This window comes from Meleagris gallopavo, chromosome 21 (assembly GCF_000146605.3).
Source record: "Meleagris gallopavo isolate NT-WF06-2002-E0010 breed Aviagen turkey brand Nicholas breeding stock chromosome 21, Turkey_5.1, whole genome shotgun sequence".
Lineage (NCBI taxonomy): Eukaryota > Metazoa > Chordata > Aves > Galliformes > Phasianidae > Meleagris > Meleagris gallopavo.
Genome location: NC_015031.2, coordinates 7,391,310 through 7,408,899, shown reverse-complemented (window position 1 = coordinate 7,408,899; position 17,590 = coordinate 7,391,310). Strand labels below are relative to the sequence as shown.

Here is a 17,590-nt window from a genome sequence, read left to right as displayed (position 1 = left end):
GCCGTCACAGCCGCGAACCTTTCCTTGCGTAGCTCTGTGCGCCTTCCTCCCTTCTTAGCGGCGGGACTCGGGGATGCCTGCGGATGCCCGCCGGGGAACTTTGCTTTCTTGATTCGAGAGAGCGGCGGTTTGTTCCGCGGCGGTCGTACGCAGCGCTTTGCAGTTGGATGCGGATCCGCTCCGCTGCCGTCGGATCTGCGTGCGGAGCCCCGCGGAGCGGCGCGGCTCTCCTTGTCCTCAGCGCTCCTCGTTGTGTTGAAGGGCTCTGCGGGCTGGGTTGCACGAAGGACCCCGAGCTCAGCCCCTGTCGCACCGCTGGAGTCGCCCGCAGCGCAGCGCTGGAGAAGTGCCAAAATGCCAAAGCAGGTAAAAGAAAACCGGGAATTGTGTGAGCTGAGCGCGTTTGTACCGCCGGGAAGCGAGTCTCGGTTGTTTCCCTGCAGCCAGGGTTAGGTAACTGCTAACGGATATTCACCACGGCTTCAGGAGCTCGACTGCACCCATTAAGTGTGCGGTTTTGAGCTGCGTTACTAACGCACTTTTGTGCTGTGTTGCCCTTACAGTAAGTGGTGATTTTTGTCACGCCGTTGGCATGAATGGGGTGATGTTAATGCAGGGAGCAAGCAATCCTTAAGGACTGACAGCTCTGCAGTACAGCTGTCACAAGTCATTCATTGTGTAGAAATAATGTGACGCTATTCATTAACTTGGTTAACTTGTAAAGAATTGCAGATTTCCGCTATTAAATACAAATGAGCAGGGTTACTCTGAAGGAGTTCTGACAGGAGATGGGGAGCAGAAAAAGAATATCCAGAATGCAAAAATCAGGACTGGCGTCTCTTCCCTTCCAGCCCCAGCGTAACAAGCAGGACCTGAAATCTCTCTTCTGGCTAAGTTTTCCATTACACTTGGAACAGATGTGCCCTTCCAACTACTGTTGTCAAGGGCATGGGAGCCTGGAGGCTGAGATTTAAATACTTCCAGTGATTCAAAGGAGACAAATCTTCACCTAATATAATCTTCACCTCTTACAGTGTTAGCAGTCCTTTCTCCTGGCTGCAATGCACGCAATCTTCAACTTCATTCTCAGGACCCTCTCTCTGCTCTGAAAATAGAAGCCTCTCCTAGGAAAACTGTTGTGTTGGACCTCAGTGCTTTCAACTCTGCAGCCAGTCCTGCCTGCTTCCCAAGGCATTGTGTGTATTGAGTGGGTGATGTCCATAGGCTAAAAGTATTCAGTTTAAGATCGCTGTACAAGCATGTCTGTGCTGAATGATCTGCACAATTGCAAGCGATGGACCCTGTGAGTTTTAGGACACATTCTTTTTGGGCACCTTTGCTTACAGCCTGTACTGCCAGCAATGAATTCAACTTACAGTGCTGTCAGCCTGCCATCTCTCATATGGCAATAATACTTTCTAAAAACAGAGCGTGCCATGGGAAGCAGTGATGCAGAGGGAGGGCACTGCTTTCAAACTGGGAGGAACAGCAGCTCCAACACTAAATTATTATTCCTGCTGAACCTGTACATGTGTTACATGGATGTGGCAGAAGAGCTATAGCTTGTAGGGAGTGAAGTGACAGTCCTGCTATACTCAGCCATGGACTGGTGCTGATCTGACATCCTCCCTAGGTAAACTACCAAAGAGAAGATTCTGTCACCCAGAATGACATGAATGAATCATTTGAAGAAGAAGTCAGAGCTTTTCTCAGTGATGAAGAAAAGCTGCATCTTATTGATGATCTCACAAAAGTTAATCCAGTGACGACGACAACAGGTGAGCAGTCAGCCAGGAGATGCACTTCCTGAGGGGTCCCTTTCCCTGCTGGCTACTGATACGTGGTCATTACTGTTCCCACCAAAGCCTACTCAAATCAGCTTTGTTAAAAAATTTGTCAATGCTTTTATTGTAGATTTAGCCATACTGATCTCTCAGCAAGCTTTGCATGCCAAACTCACATTTGTATTGTTGGTTCAGGTGGCCAGTGGTTGGTTAAGAGTTTATGGTGCTGGATTGCTCCTGCATGATCTTGTGACTGCAGTTCAGTTTTATATGAACGTATCAGGAAACAAGGTTCCAATGTAGATTCAACAAACGTCCATAAAATTGGTTTGGAAAAGTGAATTCCTCACCTGCTCAGACAAGCTAAGGCATCTTCCTCGTGCAGATGGAGAATGATTGCCTCTGTCTGCTCTGCAAAAGTACAGCTTTGCTTTCTAGGACGTGCTGTGTACAAGCTCATAAAAGCATGCGATTTAATGAATTGTAGAGTTAAAGTACTTAAGCTTCTTAAGAACAAGGGCAACCTTTAAAGGCGTAATTATGTATATTAGATCTGTAAGTTTCTCCTGGTCACCTTCTCATTCTCTGCTAAACATAACAGATAACATATCTGAAGATTTTTGATACAAACAGGAAGAATCAAATACACTTTTCAAAATATGCTAATAGAAGGTATATCTTTCAGTTCTGAAATGTCTTCAAGCAAGATATACAGTAAACTTGTTTTATACAAATGCTGGCTGCAGCCTGGTGGCTTTAAATCCATTTCAACCCATCTCCTGCCTCTATTCACCTGAGCTTATAAGAGAGTACCATGTTGCTGTTCGCCCCCAGGTAATCCTTCTATTTGAAATCCCTGTCCTCCTGCAGGACCCTGATTTCAGGTTCTTCAAAATCTCTGTGTGAGCAAAATAATTCTGAATGATGAAACCCATTTCTACTGAAATGTTCTACTTTTAGACAAATGCAAGAAGACCCTTGCTGTCTGTTGCTGTAGAACTGTGTAATTACTGTTCTCTTAAACGTGAATATTCTGTTTTGCTGCCAGGATTTAAAACCTCACATCTTTGCAGTGGCCGAAGAAACCTACAGAAATGTTCAAAGCCAGATAGACCCCATAAACCAGTCTATCATTGTTAGTGGAGAAAGTGGTGCTGGGAAGGTAAGGAGATTGTTTTCTGTTGTCCTGACATTGCTTTTATTGTTTGAGATTTGGTAGTGATTTGCAGTGCAGAATACTTCAGTGAGCAAAGAAGACAGAGCGTGTAGCCAGCCTGCTCTAGCAAGAGTCTCTTGACATATGCATAAAGCATTAAATGGTTGCTGCAGTCAAACAGACTCAAAGTAACTGCTCTCTAGGTGACATCTGCCACTTGTAGAAGGGCTAGATTTGAATCCTTCAATAGGAATTGCACCTGAGTTGAAGTCTCAGCTTAGTCAGTTAGGGAGGTCGTGTCTCAGCAAACCCTTAAGAAGCAGGAGAGTTCAGACCCTGTCCTAGCTCCCTCTGTAATATCCATTCCTATTCAGCAAAATACTTGAGAATATTTTTAAGCCCGAGAACGTGGTTTGCTGAGTGTTAGTAACTCAAAGTCTATTTATATTCAATTCATCTTAAAATACTAGCTATTAATTCTAGCTAAGCTTCCAGATGGTTACATCTTGGTCAAGCTGCCATTCAGCAAAGCACTTTGATTCCAGTAGGATTTACATGTGTATCTGTTGCACATAAGCTGATGCACAAGAAGTTTTGGCTGAGCTGGAGCTATAAACCTGACATCATTACTCTCCAGCATCGTCACCAGGTGCATACTGTGTTCTCAGAAGCTAGCACTGTTTCACTAACTGACATAACATGGTAAGAACAAAGGCCTATTGTCTCTTGCAGACCTGGACATCTCGCTGCCTTATGAAATTTTATGCTTCTGTTGCTGCTTCTGTTACCTCCCCAAAAGGCAATGAAACTGTGGAACGGATAGAGAAGAGAGTGTTGGATTCCAATCCTATCATGGAAGCATTTGGTAAAAGTAGCTTTTTTAACAGCATGGACAAGTAGTGGCCACGGTGGGAATTTTCTTTTTTAATGTACAAATCTAAGTTACCTCTTGTTCCTTTCCTTAAAAGACAAAATCTTCAAATACTGGAACTGTATACAAATCAACTTTAATGTCTGTATGTCCTACATGGAAGAGTAAAATCACTGATGATGATGTGTTTCTGGTAATTTCACAGGAAATGCATGTACTCTGAGGAACAACAACAGTAGCCGTTTTGGGAAATATATTCAGCTTCACTTGGACAGGTAATAATTACTGTTTAGATAGCTTATCTATTGTCTTCTCCCTCTAAATTTGATGAGGGGAATTTTGTTAAAATCTGCGCTTTTGCCTTTTTTTTTCCTCTAGGTTTCACCATCTGAGTAGTGCTTCCATTCAGACTTTCCTTTTGGAGAAGACAAGAGTTGCCTATCAGGCCCCCAATGAAAGAAACTTTCATATATTTTATCAGGTTTGAGTTCAGTTAGTTTTGCTAAATGTTTCTGAGAAACACTGGGTATGAAATCACCAGATTTAGCACAGTTGTAACTTCCAATATTTAACAGTTCATCTGTCTGCCATGCTTCCAAATTAATCCGTACTCCCAGTCAATTATTATTCTCTATCTACAAGATGTGAATACCCAATGCAAAATCTGGTCATTACTTTATTTTCTGTCTCCAGATCACAAAAGGTGCCACTGCAGAGGAGAGACTGGCATGGAACCTTCCAGAAGGGGCTGACTACCGGTGGCTGCCAAATTCTGAAAGAAACTTAGAGGGTAAAGATTAGTTTCACAAACTGTCCATCGATAACAGATGTAACTTTGAGGGAAGACAGGTAAAAATGCATCTGTTTCATTAAGTCCTGTGACCCAGGTTAGGTCATCCAGCACTCTCCTGGCCTGGCCAGAGCAGATTTTGCAAAGCCATCTGCATTAATATGATTCAGTTTTAAGTTTCAGTTTGCATTGCTAATAGTTTTCACCTGACTTGAAACTGCAGTTTCTGACCTTGCAAATTTGCATTGCTCTGTGGTTATGTTTAAAACCACCTTGTCTTTGGATGCGCTTCAGCAACCTGCTGCCCAACTTCACAGCCCCAGAGCCAGCAGTAAATCTGTGATTTGATTCTCCAACTCTGGTTTGGGATTTACCAAAATAACAGCTGGTTTCCTCGATCTTTTCTGACAATTCCAGCTGAACTGGACGTGGAGGAGATTGTTCCACATGCCTCTGTGTGCATGGCTTTCTTACTAAATAACACCTGTTTGGCTTTTCAGAGGACTGCTTCGAGGTGACCAGAGATGCAATGTTTCACTTGGGCATTGACCACTCCACTCAGAACAATATTTTCAAGGTCAAGTATAATGCATGGTCACCACAAAGCTCACGACAATGTTTATAATATCTTTTTAGCATTGGGATTGATGTACATCTGCTTCTGTAGAAATGTCCAGATGTCCATGGGTTGTTTGGCAGTGCTGCCTGGAATGGCTGCAGCTACACATTAGGTTGCATAACCAAATATTAGTTTTTAACCAAAAGCCTACACCTGTGAACTGTAGATTTCTTTCAGTAATGCTGCACGAGGAATTACTGTAGAAACTTGGAATCTTCTTCCTTTCTGTTGTTTTCTTTTTTTGGTTTGTTCTGTACAGAAATGTTTTGATTTGCTCTGTTCATGCGGCAAGGCCAAGAGGACAATGCCTTGCAGCAGAGCTCTGTTTTAGAAAACTCAGTGCTTGATTATCTTGCAGGTATTGTCAGGCCTTCTCCATCTTGGGAACATTCAATTCTCTAATCCAGTGGATGAATCTCAGCTTTGTGAACTAGAAGACAAAGCCAAAGGTGAGGCACCAAGCACGCTGTACTTTAAAGACTATTGCTATCTTCGAGCAGATGTCTAGTAGAAAGGATTAATATATTCTTCTGCTTGATAAGAGACTATCAGGTTCATAGGCAGACGAAAGTTTAAGTGTGCTTGTGTTCCAAGCTTCATGGTTTCAAACTACTGCACAAAATCTGAGAGATAATACCCTTATGTTACATGTCATGGCAATTGTAGCATTGGAGTGTCATTTCAGAAGGATTACTGGCAGGCCTGTTACAACTGATTGTAATCTTTCACTGACATCACAAGACTTCCATAAATCTGATCTAGAGTGGAAAGCAGGACTTTTAAATTTTCAAAGCAGGGCTTTGAAGTTTTCCTGATAAAGACTAACATTCCGCACAATCAGAGCAAATCTGCTAGGTTGCTGCACAGCACGTAGGTTGTTCTGCATATCTTTAGGAGATGCAAAGCTCTAGTTTTCCTTCAGAACTAAAGCTGTCCTGAACAATGAAATTTCATACTATTATTTCACATGCTCTGAATTCACACTGCTGAATATTCAAATAGTATTGAATACAGCTCAGGTTAGCAACATCCTAAATCCTTTGTTTGCAAATACTCGTTTCTCTAATGAAGAGAAGTTCCTGCTCAAAAAAGGTGAACCAATAACAGGGACGTAACCTAGAGAGTAATCTCTGTGGTGCTCACTTCAGTGTAGCAAACTTCTGACTTTTTTGATACTGTTGTTTCATCTTAAATAGAGTACTTGCAATTGTAGGGATACTGTACATGCAAATTAAGAGGCTGATTGTACAAAACTTTCTTCTGAGTTTGGGAAAAATGATGCAAAGCCCCACATTTGAGTTGGGCAGTTCACAGAAGAGCTGGGTTTTTTAGTATCATCCCTAGACCTTCCATAACCTAAAAGGACAGGCATTCATTTGACACTCCAGATAGATAATCTTGAAACTTTTTTTCCCTTGAGTAAGACTTTGTGAAGACTGCAGGAGACCTGCTGAAGATACCTGTGGAGGAGCTACTGGAATCATTAAGAATTCGAACAATAACTGCTGGGAAACAACAGCAAGTCTTCAAGAAGCCGTGCTCTAGAACTGAATGTGACACTAGGAGGGACTGCCTTGCCAAAGTGATCTATGCTAAGTAAGGACATGCAGGCCAGGCTGCTGTGCTAATCCATGCAGTTTTTGTGAGGGAATAGAGCAGCCAGGGAGTCCTCCTTTCCCTGGCTTTCTGCTTGGACAAAAGAATAGCATAACCCTGCCTTTCCCTTTGACACACCTTTGATTCAGTCACAGATACTGACGTAGCTGCAGTATCTATTAGATCTACAGAGAACTGCTGTTTTATTGCACGAATTTTGTTTGGGCAGTAAGAAAAGCAAGCACTTTTCCAACTAATTCAGTTGTTATTGTCCACAGATTGTTTGAATGGCTTGTTTTGGTCATAAACGAAAGCATTTACGCAGACACATCACTGTGGACCAGCTTCATAGGTATAGTTTTTCATCCCTGGTTTAACTGAGCAACCCTAAGCCCTTCAGCCTTCTCCCAGATTAAAATGCACTATCTTATGATACTCCTAGGTTTGTTGGATGTTTATGGTTTTGAAGCCTTCCCTGAAAACAACTTGGAACAGCTTTGTATTAATTATGCCAATGAGAAACTGCAGCAGCACTTTGTAGCCCACTATCTGAAGGTGCAACAGGTAACACTCCTCTAAGATCTAATGTCAAATATCTAATTTAAAACAGCATCTTTTGTCTCTCTGATTGTATTTCTCTGCTTCTGGTCAGACTGCAACCTTCAGTCAAGCAAACAATGCCACAGAAAATAGTAGGATGTGCTAAATACATTGCTGTCACTAACCTGACTGGCCATGCACACTGCTAATTCAAGGTCTCATCTAATATCTTTGAGAGTTACAGAGTTCCTGCCAGGCCCAGAGTGCTACTCTAGTAGGCTCCATTCAGTCCTGGTTGAATTTCTCCATATTACACACGCATTACTACTAATCTTTGTCATTAACTGGACTCTGTAAAATTGTTTTCGTAATGGTACCAACGTGACAGCACTTTCTGCCTCAGAGCATAGTTGTATCCATTTATTCAAGAGATAAATACCTCTTTGCCCTTAATTTGTGCTTTCATATACTAACCAATTTTTTTTTCCACCTGTCTTTGTCAGTATGCCAGGGGTTAATGGTCAGCGAAGATGGAAACTAAGTTCAAGCACACAGTCACTTTTCACTGATTCGTAACCTCTGTTTAATAGCATTCCTACCAGTTACTGCCTACCCTTTTAGCTCTCTTGATCTGGCTGTGTCCCAGACCACTTGAATGCCATTAGTGGCTGTGCTGAGCAAGCTTTTGGCAGGAGACTTGTAAAATAACCAGCCAAGGCTTCTGCTTATTAAGCACTCCTTATAGTTTATTCCATAATTCGGCATAAATACTGTACAAATGGTTTCATCTGATACCTTTGTCCATTTCCTTTTGGATCAGACTGGCTTAGTAAGCCTGGTTGGTAAAGTCTGGCACACAGTGGTAGGCTCAGGGCTGTGTCCCAATCTAAGCAGTTCCCTGCCCTTCAAGGGAAAACCCAGCAGAGCTTAATGTGACTTTGTTTACTTTGTAAAGCAGCTATGAAATTCTCACTGATAAATCTGTAAAGTTCCCAAATAATTAAACTAATTGTTCAAGTGGGATCTGCTGCTACGTACTCAGAAGCTACTTGGGATAAAATATCCTCGGTTGTTTTTTTTTCTTAAGATTCCCGCTGAACTCATGAACTGAGCTTTGGGTGAGTAGGTTGAGTCTGTGATTAACTTGTTTGCTTAAACAGTAACTGCATCATATGGTAAGAAAAAACAGGCAGTTATTTGAGCTCTAGTGCCCTCTGCTGCAGAACATTCAGTTTCTCTCTTTCTTTAGGAAGAATATGCATCTGAAGGTCTACAGTGGTCTTTCATAAAGTACCAGGACAACCAGAGCTGCCTTGACCTGATAGAGGGCAACCCTCTCAGCATTTTTTCTCTGCTGAATGAGGTAAGCGACCTGCTCATCCTTCTGGTCCAGTTGCACACCTTCCATTCCAAACCAGCAAAGAAAACACAAATGCTAAATTAGAATGAAACTTGCCACGTATTGCCTTTAAATAGTAAAAGACATCTTTTGTTTGTTATGCAGGAATGCCGTTTGAATAGATCCTCTAATCCTGACCTCTTTCAAACTCGGATTGAAAAAGCTTTGTCTGATAATCAATGTTTAAGTCGAGACAAGTTTAGTAAGAAGCCTAACTTCATTATTTCACATTATGCTGGGAAAGTCTGCTATCAGCTGGCAGCAATGGTGGAGAAAAATAAGGTAGGTGTTTTCAGAAACAGCTATTTAAAAAACAGACCAAAAGCAGATTTAGATTAAAGCATCACTAGTATGTATATTCAGCAATGTTTACTGACTCTGCACATCTTACTCCAAATAAATCATCTCAGATTTGAAACTACAGCTGTGGGTAAGTCACAGTTAGCAAAAGAAGTACTATTCCATCTACATATGGAGAACTTGTAGTAATCTGATTAAAAGGTGACAGGTTTCTGCCTAAGTCCAAATGCTAATGAGTCACATTGTGTTTGCAGGACCCCATTCCACCAGAACTTGTCCGTGTTCTGCAAAATTCTAAGGATGCTTTGCTTCAGAAATTATTTCCTATTGCAGAAAACCACCAAAATAATACGAAAACGCAGAATAGAGCGGCTGTTGTTACAGTGGTATCAAAGTTCAAGGTACATATGCTACTCAAGATTCTGCTTTCTAATGCTGTCTTCATAACTAGATGAGAAAACATTACAGTTGGAGCAAGATCAGTAACTGTTATTAAATGAGATGGCTGCAAACCTGAAATAGCATCAGGCTTCGATAATCTCTGGGTTTGGAGTTTTAACTCACTCAAGTTTTACCTTTAACAGCTGGGCATCTGCCTTTGCCAGGCTTTTTTGTATGTGTTCTTATTGATAGGTTAGCTTCAACTAATGGCCCTGATACAGTTTTGAAACTTTCTGACTTTACCATCGGTCATTTTTAAAAGAATCCATATTGATATTAGCTGTGCTAATGCTAAAGTCATTCTTAGGGGGAAAAAAAAAAAAGAAAAAAAAAGGAGCTTTTATAGAATAGCACCAATTCACTAAACTACCTGTGGAGGAGGAAGCTCTTATTGCACCTGTATTTCTCCTGAATTTCTTTGCAGAGTTCACTTGAAAATCTCATGCAAATCTTGCACAGCACCAAACCACATTACATCCGATGCATCAAGCCTAATGCTGACTGCAAGGCAATGACTTTTAGAAAAGAAGAGGTAATTTCTCCAAAACCTTTCTTTACTAAGTCAGAAACTTCCCAGAAATAACGTGCAGGGCTTTGCATCGAGTCTCAGATGGCTGTGATTCACTTGCAAATCTCTTTTCACAGTATATTTCGAAAGAATGTTTTTTTCTTTGAAATTTCCAAGATAAATGTCCTTTCAGAATCAGTGATGAAGCATGTCTAAAATGGCACTGTTAAGCTCAGCAGCTTGTTCAACTTAATTGTTGCTGTGTGAGAAATTCTCTTACCACAGTGCTCATGGGTTATTTGGGATGATAGCTTCTCAGCTCACAAAGTAGATAAAGTTCAGCTGGCTATGGCTACCCTGCTCACAAAGATATCTTCACAGTGCAAACACACAACAAAAGTCTGCTTGGGTGTTAGAAAATGCTCATTTGTAATCTCCTTCTCCACGCTCTCCATTTGTTCCCTAACCACCAATGTGGTGGCTGAGCAGAGCTGAACATGGCTTGGGTTGAGTGCATCCCTTGCACACCTTCACTGCAGCTTCCACAAAGAACAAGTGTTTTTCTAAAACAACTCAATTTGTGCCTCAGGTTCTTAGCCAGCTTCAGGCATGTGGAATAGTTGAAGCCATCACCATCAGTGCAGCAGGCTTCCCTATTAGGTAAGGCCAAACTTCTTGAGCAATGTCTTGCATAATACATTTCTATAGCAATTCGTGGTGTAATAGTTATTCTGAAGAGCTTTTAAGTGGGAAATCCAGATATTTAGTAGTCTCTTTTATACCACAAAGCCTTAGGGACTCTTTTAAAGCTATCTATCTGAAGGATTCTGCTCTGTGCTTGTTTGTAAGCTTATTCGAGCACCTTTCATAGTTTGGAGACAGCAATACCTGACACAAATCTGGACTGTTGTTCTGTGTTTTGGCTAATGAAACTGCTAGTTCAGGAAGCACAGAAGTGCAGTAACTGCACAGTAAGCAGCCTGAGAGCAGCTTTCATTCAAGATAATGAGATTCTTAAAAGTCTAGCCTAATACCTAACAAATTCACTTGTGTGTAACAACCCCCTGACCTGAGACCTCACTGTACCTTTCCAGTCTGAGAAGCTGCAGAAGAAATGTATTGACGTAGACTATCATGTACTAAAACTTTCTATTTTTCACTGCTTCTTAGTATCATTTGCAGCAATTGAAAAATACCTGAAAAAAAGGCATTCATCTAAGTGTGGTCTTCTTCAGTACAATATCTATCATAGCCACTCATCTTCCTGCTTTTCTTACCATCTTTAGAGGATGGAGGGAACAAGGCCTGAGCTAGTCATGTTATTGACTGGAGTGAAACTAGTGAAACTAGAAACTACATCTAAAAAGCGTAATTCCTGCTTAGTGTTTGTCACAGCTGAAAGTCCTTGTCTATTACTGGGCAACAGGTAGCCTCCTGAATTTCTTCAGTAAGTTTATAGTTTCTTACACGTTGGTGACTATATAGGCCTCAGTCTTTTTGCAGTCTATGAGTTGGATTTTTTTAAGCCATTTTGCAATTTTTTCCCTTCAAAGGACAGATTATTTACCAGATAGTAAGAAATGATTCTAGCCTAGTATTAACTGTACTTTTGTCTACCAGGATCTCTTTTCAAAGTTTCACTGATCGCTATGAAATACTGAGAAAGTCACGTAGGTCCAGCAAAAACAGTGCATGTGATAAAAGCAATTACCATGCTGCCAAGGAAAAAGGTATGTTTGTTTAGATAATCTCTTTGCTATAAAAATGTCCCTGCACCAAGTTGATATCACATAGATCAGATGCAATAATTGTATTCAGCACTTAGAAACACCCACTATTCTCAAAATACATTTCTTACTTCTCTAAACTGACTTCAGTTTCTAATCTGCTTAATGCATATAGTGGGCTCTTTTCAAAAGAGCAAATCCTTCATCTTTACTACTGCTTTTCCATGTTCCTCTTTGGTAGAAGTAATTAGTTACGATGTAATATAATTTGATTTAGAAATAGTTAAGTAAACTTGAAAACCACTTACCTTTTTACTTATATTCCTTATCCTTCCTTTTCCCCCCCCCCACTTTGTTTTCTTGCCAAACACACTGACCTTCTAGCTTACCTGGATTCTGCTGCTTCTTCTGCCTATTACAAACTTCTGTACACAATTCTTTTTTCTAAACAAGAGCGAGGATGGACGTTAAATACATAACCCAGTCTACCAGGTAATGTCTTTGGTGAGGCCCTGAAAAAGGAGCTCATCATCAGATAGTTACATTTAATATTGCAAGTGACTGCAAATCCCTTCCCTGTCCCAGATTAATCCCATCTTCTTGGGTCTTTTCAGCAATCAGTAGGTGTGAGAAATAAGGTCAGTAAGTACCAGCCTATTTCAGATATGTTTAATGGCTGGAAATCTGTTCACCCTGCTGAAATACAATGAAGCAATGAAGTACAGTCTGGAAAATTACTTACACTCCATATCTTTCTCCCTTAATTACAAACCCATTAGCTTCACTGTGATAGGTTAGTACTCCTTTTTATCTTCAGTGGGTTATAATCTGCAAACAAAGTAAAACAATTTCCTAAACATGAGGATAAGCTTTTCTTTTCCTATCAGCTTGGTCCTATGAACATAATGAGTCACCAGATGTCTTTCTGTATGCAAGAGTTGTTTGTATTTGTTTTCAGTGCCTTAAAATGCTCTCATCTCCTCACAAATAATTATAGCAGAAAAACAAACTGTATCCAGGATGAAAAGATACAATGACCATCACGTTCTGGCATTAGGCATGCAGAAAACTCATGCAGCATTGCCTTGAGCAATACAAATCTCTTTAAAGGACAGGTCTAAATTAAGTCTTCCTCTGTGTCCAAATAGGTTAATCTGGATAACCTGTTTTTCTTATCATGTAAAAAAAAAAAAGTCCCAGAGATGATTTTAATAACTTCTTACTGCCACAATAAACATACCTTTAGCATGTGTCCCTGATTCCTTGAGCCGCTTCCAATACCCTGTTAGAGCTGTGGAATTGCACAGCATTTGTTTTTATTCCTGCATCTCTCAGTGCATGAAAGCTACCAGTGTAAATCCTTGCTTTTGCTCTTTGTTCCCTGTAGTTTTGGGCTTTGGTTATTTCATTAGGTTTTCTCAGGGCTGCGCTGCTCTCCTTGTCTAGATCCACCCAAAATGCTACTTGAATATGCCACAATGGAGGTGATAATACAATACATTAGCATCCAAACCACATCCTCCTTTAAACACATTGTGCTGTCTTTCTAATTGTTAGCACATGGCAAAGTCTGTGCAGCTGCATTTTTCCCTAATGGCTAGAACTAGTAATATCTCAGCCATCACCCCCAGATGGCTACAGTGTCTCAGTGTAAAGGCCATAACCTGGTCTTGATTTCCAAATTTTGCAATTCCTTCTTTTCAATACTTCATTTGCAGGTGAAACTGCAGCGGTGGATGACAACAAAGCATCACGTTCTGTTGTCACTGAGATCCTGCAGAATGTTGTTACAGGACAAAGTGCTGCTGAGCCCACAAGGAAGGAATCAGAGAATACTTCAGTGTATTGTGGCAAAACCAAAGTATTTATGGCTAATTCTGTGGTAAGAGTGCCATTCCTCAGCTAACAGTTCTGGAATATACTTGTGCCTTGTATTGCTGGTATTCTCACTGTTTCAGCATGGATTACAGCTTTCCCTGGCTTCTGCTGGCAGCTTTAGCTCCTCTGACAGGAGGCCAAGCAGATCCTTTTTTGACAAATACAAAGAAGGCACTTCTGCACTTTTACAAAGCTTGCACACTGAAGGGTGTAGCTATTTAAAAAACAGACAAGTGAAACAAAACAAAAACAACTCTCATTCAGTAGAGTTAGTTTTAAGCCAGCTGCTACTGTGACTTCAGGAGTGTGTTTTCCCCCACAACACTTTTTCCCCCTCAGATAGATATGCTTTCTACTTTAACCTTACATACTATATATAACTGTATAATAAGCATTAATGACATGCTGTCACCTGTAAAATATAAGCAATCTTGGGACCTGACAAGCAACAAATGATTGTAGAAGGGTTAAGAACACAGCTCTGTCCCTGACTATTAACTGCAGGTTCGTATCCTCAACACAGCTAGAGCAACTTGAAGCTAGAAGAGCAGAGGTGTTAAACAAGAAAGCATTTTGCATTCAGTGTTGCTGGAGAAGATTTAAACAGAAGAAACTTGCAAAGGAGAGAAGGTCTGCAACCCTCATCCAAGCAGGTAATTTGATGAGAGTGTGGCTGGACATAATGTAACTAGTAACATTTCCAGGTACACTGGGTATTTAAAGAATGGATATGCTAATTGAACATAGGAGAAGGCTTAAGTGCCATCTTTCTTACATTGTCTGCAACAGCTGCTGAGATTCTTTGTACTTAGATTTCTTTTAATTAAATCTTCAGCTGTTCGCTCCTGGTTAGCCAGGAACCGCTTCCAAAGGATGCGCAGGGCTGCAGATGTCATTAAGCGTGGATGGAGGAAATGGAAAGTAAGTATGACAGTACAGAAAAGGATTAAAGCTGAGTGAGTGAAGCTTTGTAGTGGTTTGAGAATTAATCTACCCCTATCAAGTAACTGTACAAAACCCACACTGTCAGTTCTTCAGAAAACATTTCTCAAACAGAAGCACAGAAGATGGATGCCAATCTTCTACAGCTGCTTGGAAGGTAGCTAAGGGCTGCAGAATTAATTTGTTCCTAATTATCTATAAAATGGGAAACCATCCCAAATGGTGTCCCATCCCTTATGTTGCACTTTGTTTCAGATTCTTTGTTTTGCAGTTTTACATTTTCTCAATATTTTTTCTACATCTCTTTATCAGGCAAAAATGGCTGCTTTAGCAGCAGTGGAATTAGATGAGGGCAATGAAAAGGCACCTTTCTCAGCAATACCAGCCAAATCAACATGCTCTTTGGAAACAGCCTGGCCTCTACATGCAGTCATTCAGTTCTGGCCTCTTGGCCTCGTCCTGTCTGCTGCGCCTGTTACCATAGTGGGACTCCGGAGAGAGCTGTCTCTGCTGGCATGCTTGAAAGTACTTCAGGGGATTGGCTGCTACAAGATGGAAAGCAGCTTCTTAGGCTGTGGCATCACTTCTATTAGAGCTCTCCCACAGGTAAGATACCTCACACAGCACAACTAACCTGTCATGAGGTCCGGATCCTAGAACAGTACTGGCACGAAGTCTGCTATCAATCTAGTTTTTCTTTCTTTCTTCACTGCTTTAGATGTGCAGGGATGGTTCTGATATTAATAGGTCAGGTTAGACATGGGGCTCAGCTGCGAGACCAACGCATGAAAGTTCTTGCTAATCTGTCATAGGAACAAACTGATCAAAGCTTTTAGTTGTACTTATCAGTTGCTTGTACAATAAGGCAGCGCTTTGTCTGAACAGCAGAACTAGATCACAGTCCTGCAAAGCATCAACTGGCCTCTCCACCTTGTTTTCTTGCAGGGCTCCGTCAGGTTTCACTGCAAGAAGTCTCCCCTGCATTACGCAAATGTCAGTCCTCACACAGCTGCCTATTCCATCACCGGTTTTAACCAGATTTTATTGGACAGAAAAGAACTGCTTCCAACATAACTTTTATCCGCATGTACGGAACTTTTTCCTTCAGAGAAGGACTGCCTGCAGGCTGCTGCTTTTCAAGTTACTCAACGTCCCTATCTGCTGCTACCTCAGTTTCCTATAATCATGTGTATAATCAGTGTATGCATATTATAATTCAAATTTAGAATGCAGGGGAGGCATTCCTCCTCTCACACACGCACATACTAGAGGAAATAATCAGTACTATGAGAAAATAGATCAAGTGCTTTAAAGAGTATATACTTGAACAGAACACTTCTAGCTGTACATGGTCAAAACAAGAGGCTGGTAATGAGATAGCAAAAAAGGCAAACACTTCTGATGTGTGCTGAGTTCTTGTTGGGAGGTACCACAAACATTTAGTAACCTGTGACCAAGGAAGTAAGTAGCAGTCAACTGTATCACTAAAGGCAGATGTCTCAGGGAAAAGCAAGACCAGACTCTTGCTTTTTATCTACAGGACCAAAATATATTGTGATCTGTGCATTTCTAACATGACCTAGCCAACAGCATTACCTCTGCAGAGGGTCCAAGGTTCTCATCAGGGCACACTATACCACCTCCGTTATGTACATGGGTCTTGAAAATGTTCAGCTTTTCTGTGTATGCCACATCTAAATAAACTCTTAAATATCTTGTGAAGGCGTATGACTATCCTCAACAAGGTCAACAAAAGCATTTCAGGTTCATTTTGTGGGTTAAGACAAATGCCAGTATATTTAATATAATTGTTACTGGGAAGTGGTATTTCCCACAGGTGACAAGATTTCTGTACCAAAAGAGGGCAAGTCCACATAATACCAAATTCAATTCCTAGCATCTGGAAATTTGTCCAGCACCATGTCATTGTTTATCAACTCTAAAATGAAAATTAGAGTGCTGACATTCGTGAGCAACCGAACTGGAGGGAATACATGGCACAGTGCACCGTGGGGCGCTGCAGAATGGCTTTTGTAAGAGGAAAACCTGAAGAACGAAAAAATATTCCCAAGCTCACTCAGGAACAATGTTCTCCTTCTCTGGGGGTTCCACAATCCTCAAGCAGCAGTCTGCAAACTCCACAAAGAGTGGCTCTTGCATGTATTTTTTCATGAGAGAGCTTTTGTCTTCTGCTTGGTCAATGGTCAGCAGCAGCTGCCTGAGGTGTGGGTTCAGCAGCAAGCCTCTCAGTTCTTCTGATTCTCCTTTAAAGACAAGGACAAAAGATAATGAGTACCATTTTCACCTAAAGTCCCCACTGTAAAAGATTTGGTTTCTGTTAAGTGAGGCAGTTCAGCCCTCAAGCCAGAGAAGGCAGAAGCCCTTTCCTCTGTCAGAACCAAATCAGAGGATTAATCCCTGCATCTGCATGAAATCCACAGCAAATCCCACTTTGCAGCAAAATCTATGAGGTCATGCTCTTGTGATAACCAAGCACGGATACAGCACTGATCACAAACTAAATCCTCGCTTTCTGTTTTTATGCATTTCCTCCCCCAGCACATGATCTCAAGTCGGTATCAGGGGCAGGGTCTGCCCCAGAGGCAGGGAACAGATGCCCCGGGCAGCAGGCACAGCCCTGAGCTGCTGGGGCTCACAGGACGCTGGGACACAGCTGTGACACAGGGTTTGGGCAGTGCCGTGTGGAGCCAGGGCTTGGACTCAAAGCTCCCTGTGGGTCCACTCCGGCGGGGACTATTCTGTGATTCCTCACTGCTCACTGCGCGCAGTCACAAACGCCGCTGTAAGCATCCCTACTTTGCGGGCACTCCCCCAAAGAGGCACCGAGCGGTGGCTGTCAGCGCCGTAACGTCCCGCCCGTTCGAGGCCGCCGCCCCCCCCTCTTCCCCCGCTCACCCAGCAGCCGGAGTTTCTGCAGCGGGACGCGGTCCTGCTCGTCCTCCTCCGTCAGTATGTCTGCCACCGACCACGCGCTGTCTGCAGGAGAGCCGCGCTGCGCCGCCCGTTCCTCCGCCGGCG

At 41.9% G+C, this 17,590-nt stretch overlaps 2 protein-coding genes across 3 annotated transcripts in view; one reads left to right on the top strand and one right to left on the bottom strand.

Annotated features, from left to right (window-relative positions):
• The first annotated feature begins 6 nt into the window (after window positions 1-6).
• Window positions 7-16,271, top strand: MYO19 (myosin XIX). 2 transcript variants are annotated; one of them, XM_010722020.2, is made up of 24 exons: window positions 7-366; window positions 1,634-1,778; window positions 2,470-2,618; window positions 2,833-2,946; window positions 3,673-3,805; window positions 4,017-4,086; window positions 4,190-4,292; window positions 4,505-4,601; window positions 5,102-5,178; window positions 5,579-5,669; window positions 6,645-6,816; window positions 7,095-7,168; window positions 7,259-7,380; window positions 8,606-8,719; window positions 8,861-9,037; window positions 9,310-9,456; window positions 9,921-10,028; window positions 10,594-10,664; window positions 11,625-11,734; window positions 13,450-13,613; window positions 14,133-14,262; window positions 14,445-14,530; window positions 14,864-15,157; window positions 15,497-16,271. In XM_010722020.2, the coding sequence occupies exons 1-24, from the start codon at window positions 355-357 to the stop codon at window positions 15,623-15,625; spliced, it is 2,889 nt and encodes a 962-aa protein (XP_010720322.1). In that variant the 5' UTR covers window positions 7-354; the 3' UTR covers window positions 15,626-16,271. The 2 variants fall into 2 exon arrangements, with proteins under 2 accessions (XP_010720322.1, XP_010720323.1); XM_010722021.3 differs by lacking the exons at window positions 14,133-14,262; window positions 14,445-14,530; window positions 14,864-15,157; window positions 15,497-16,271 and adding an exon at window positions 12,116-12,223 and having other exon boundaries at window positions 13,450-13,552.
• The window catches only part of ZNHIT3 (zinc finger HIT-type containing 3), a 2,784-nt gene continuing 1,027 nt past the window's right edge, over window positions 15,834-17,590 (bottom strand). The window contains exons 2-3 of the mRNA XM_010722151.3: window positions 17,468-17,588; window positions 15,834-16,815 (exon numbers count right to left, since the gene is read on the bottom strand). Of these exons, the coding sequence (XP_010720453.1) occupies window positions 16,625-16,815; window positions 17,468-17,588 (312 nt within the window). The 3' untranslated portion in view covers window positions 15,834-16,624. The remainder of the gene's footprint in view (window positions 16,816-17,467; window positions 17,589-17,590) is intronic.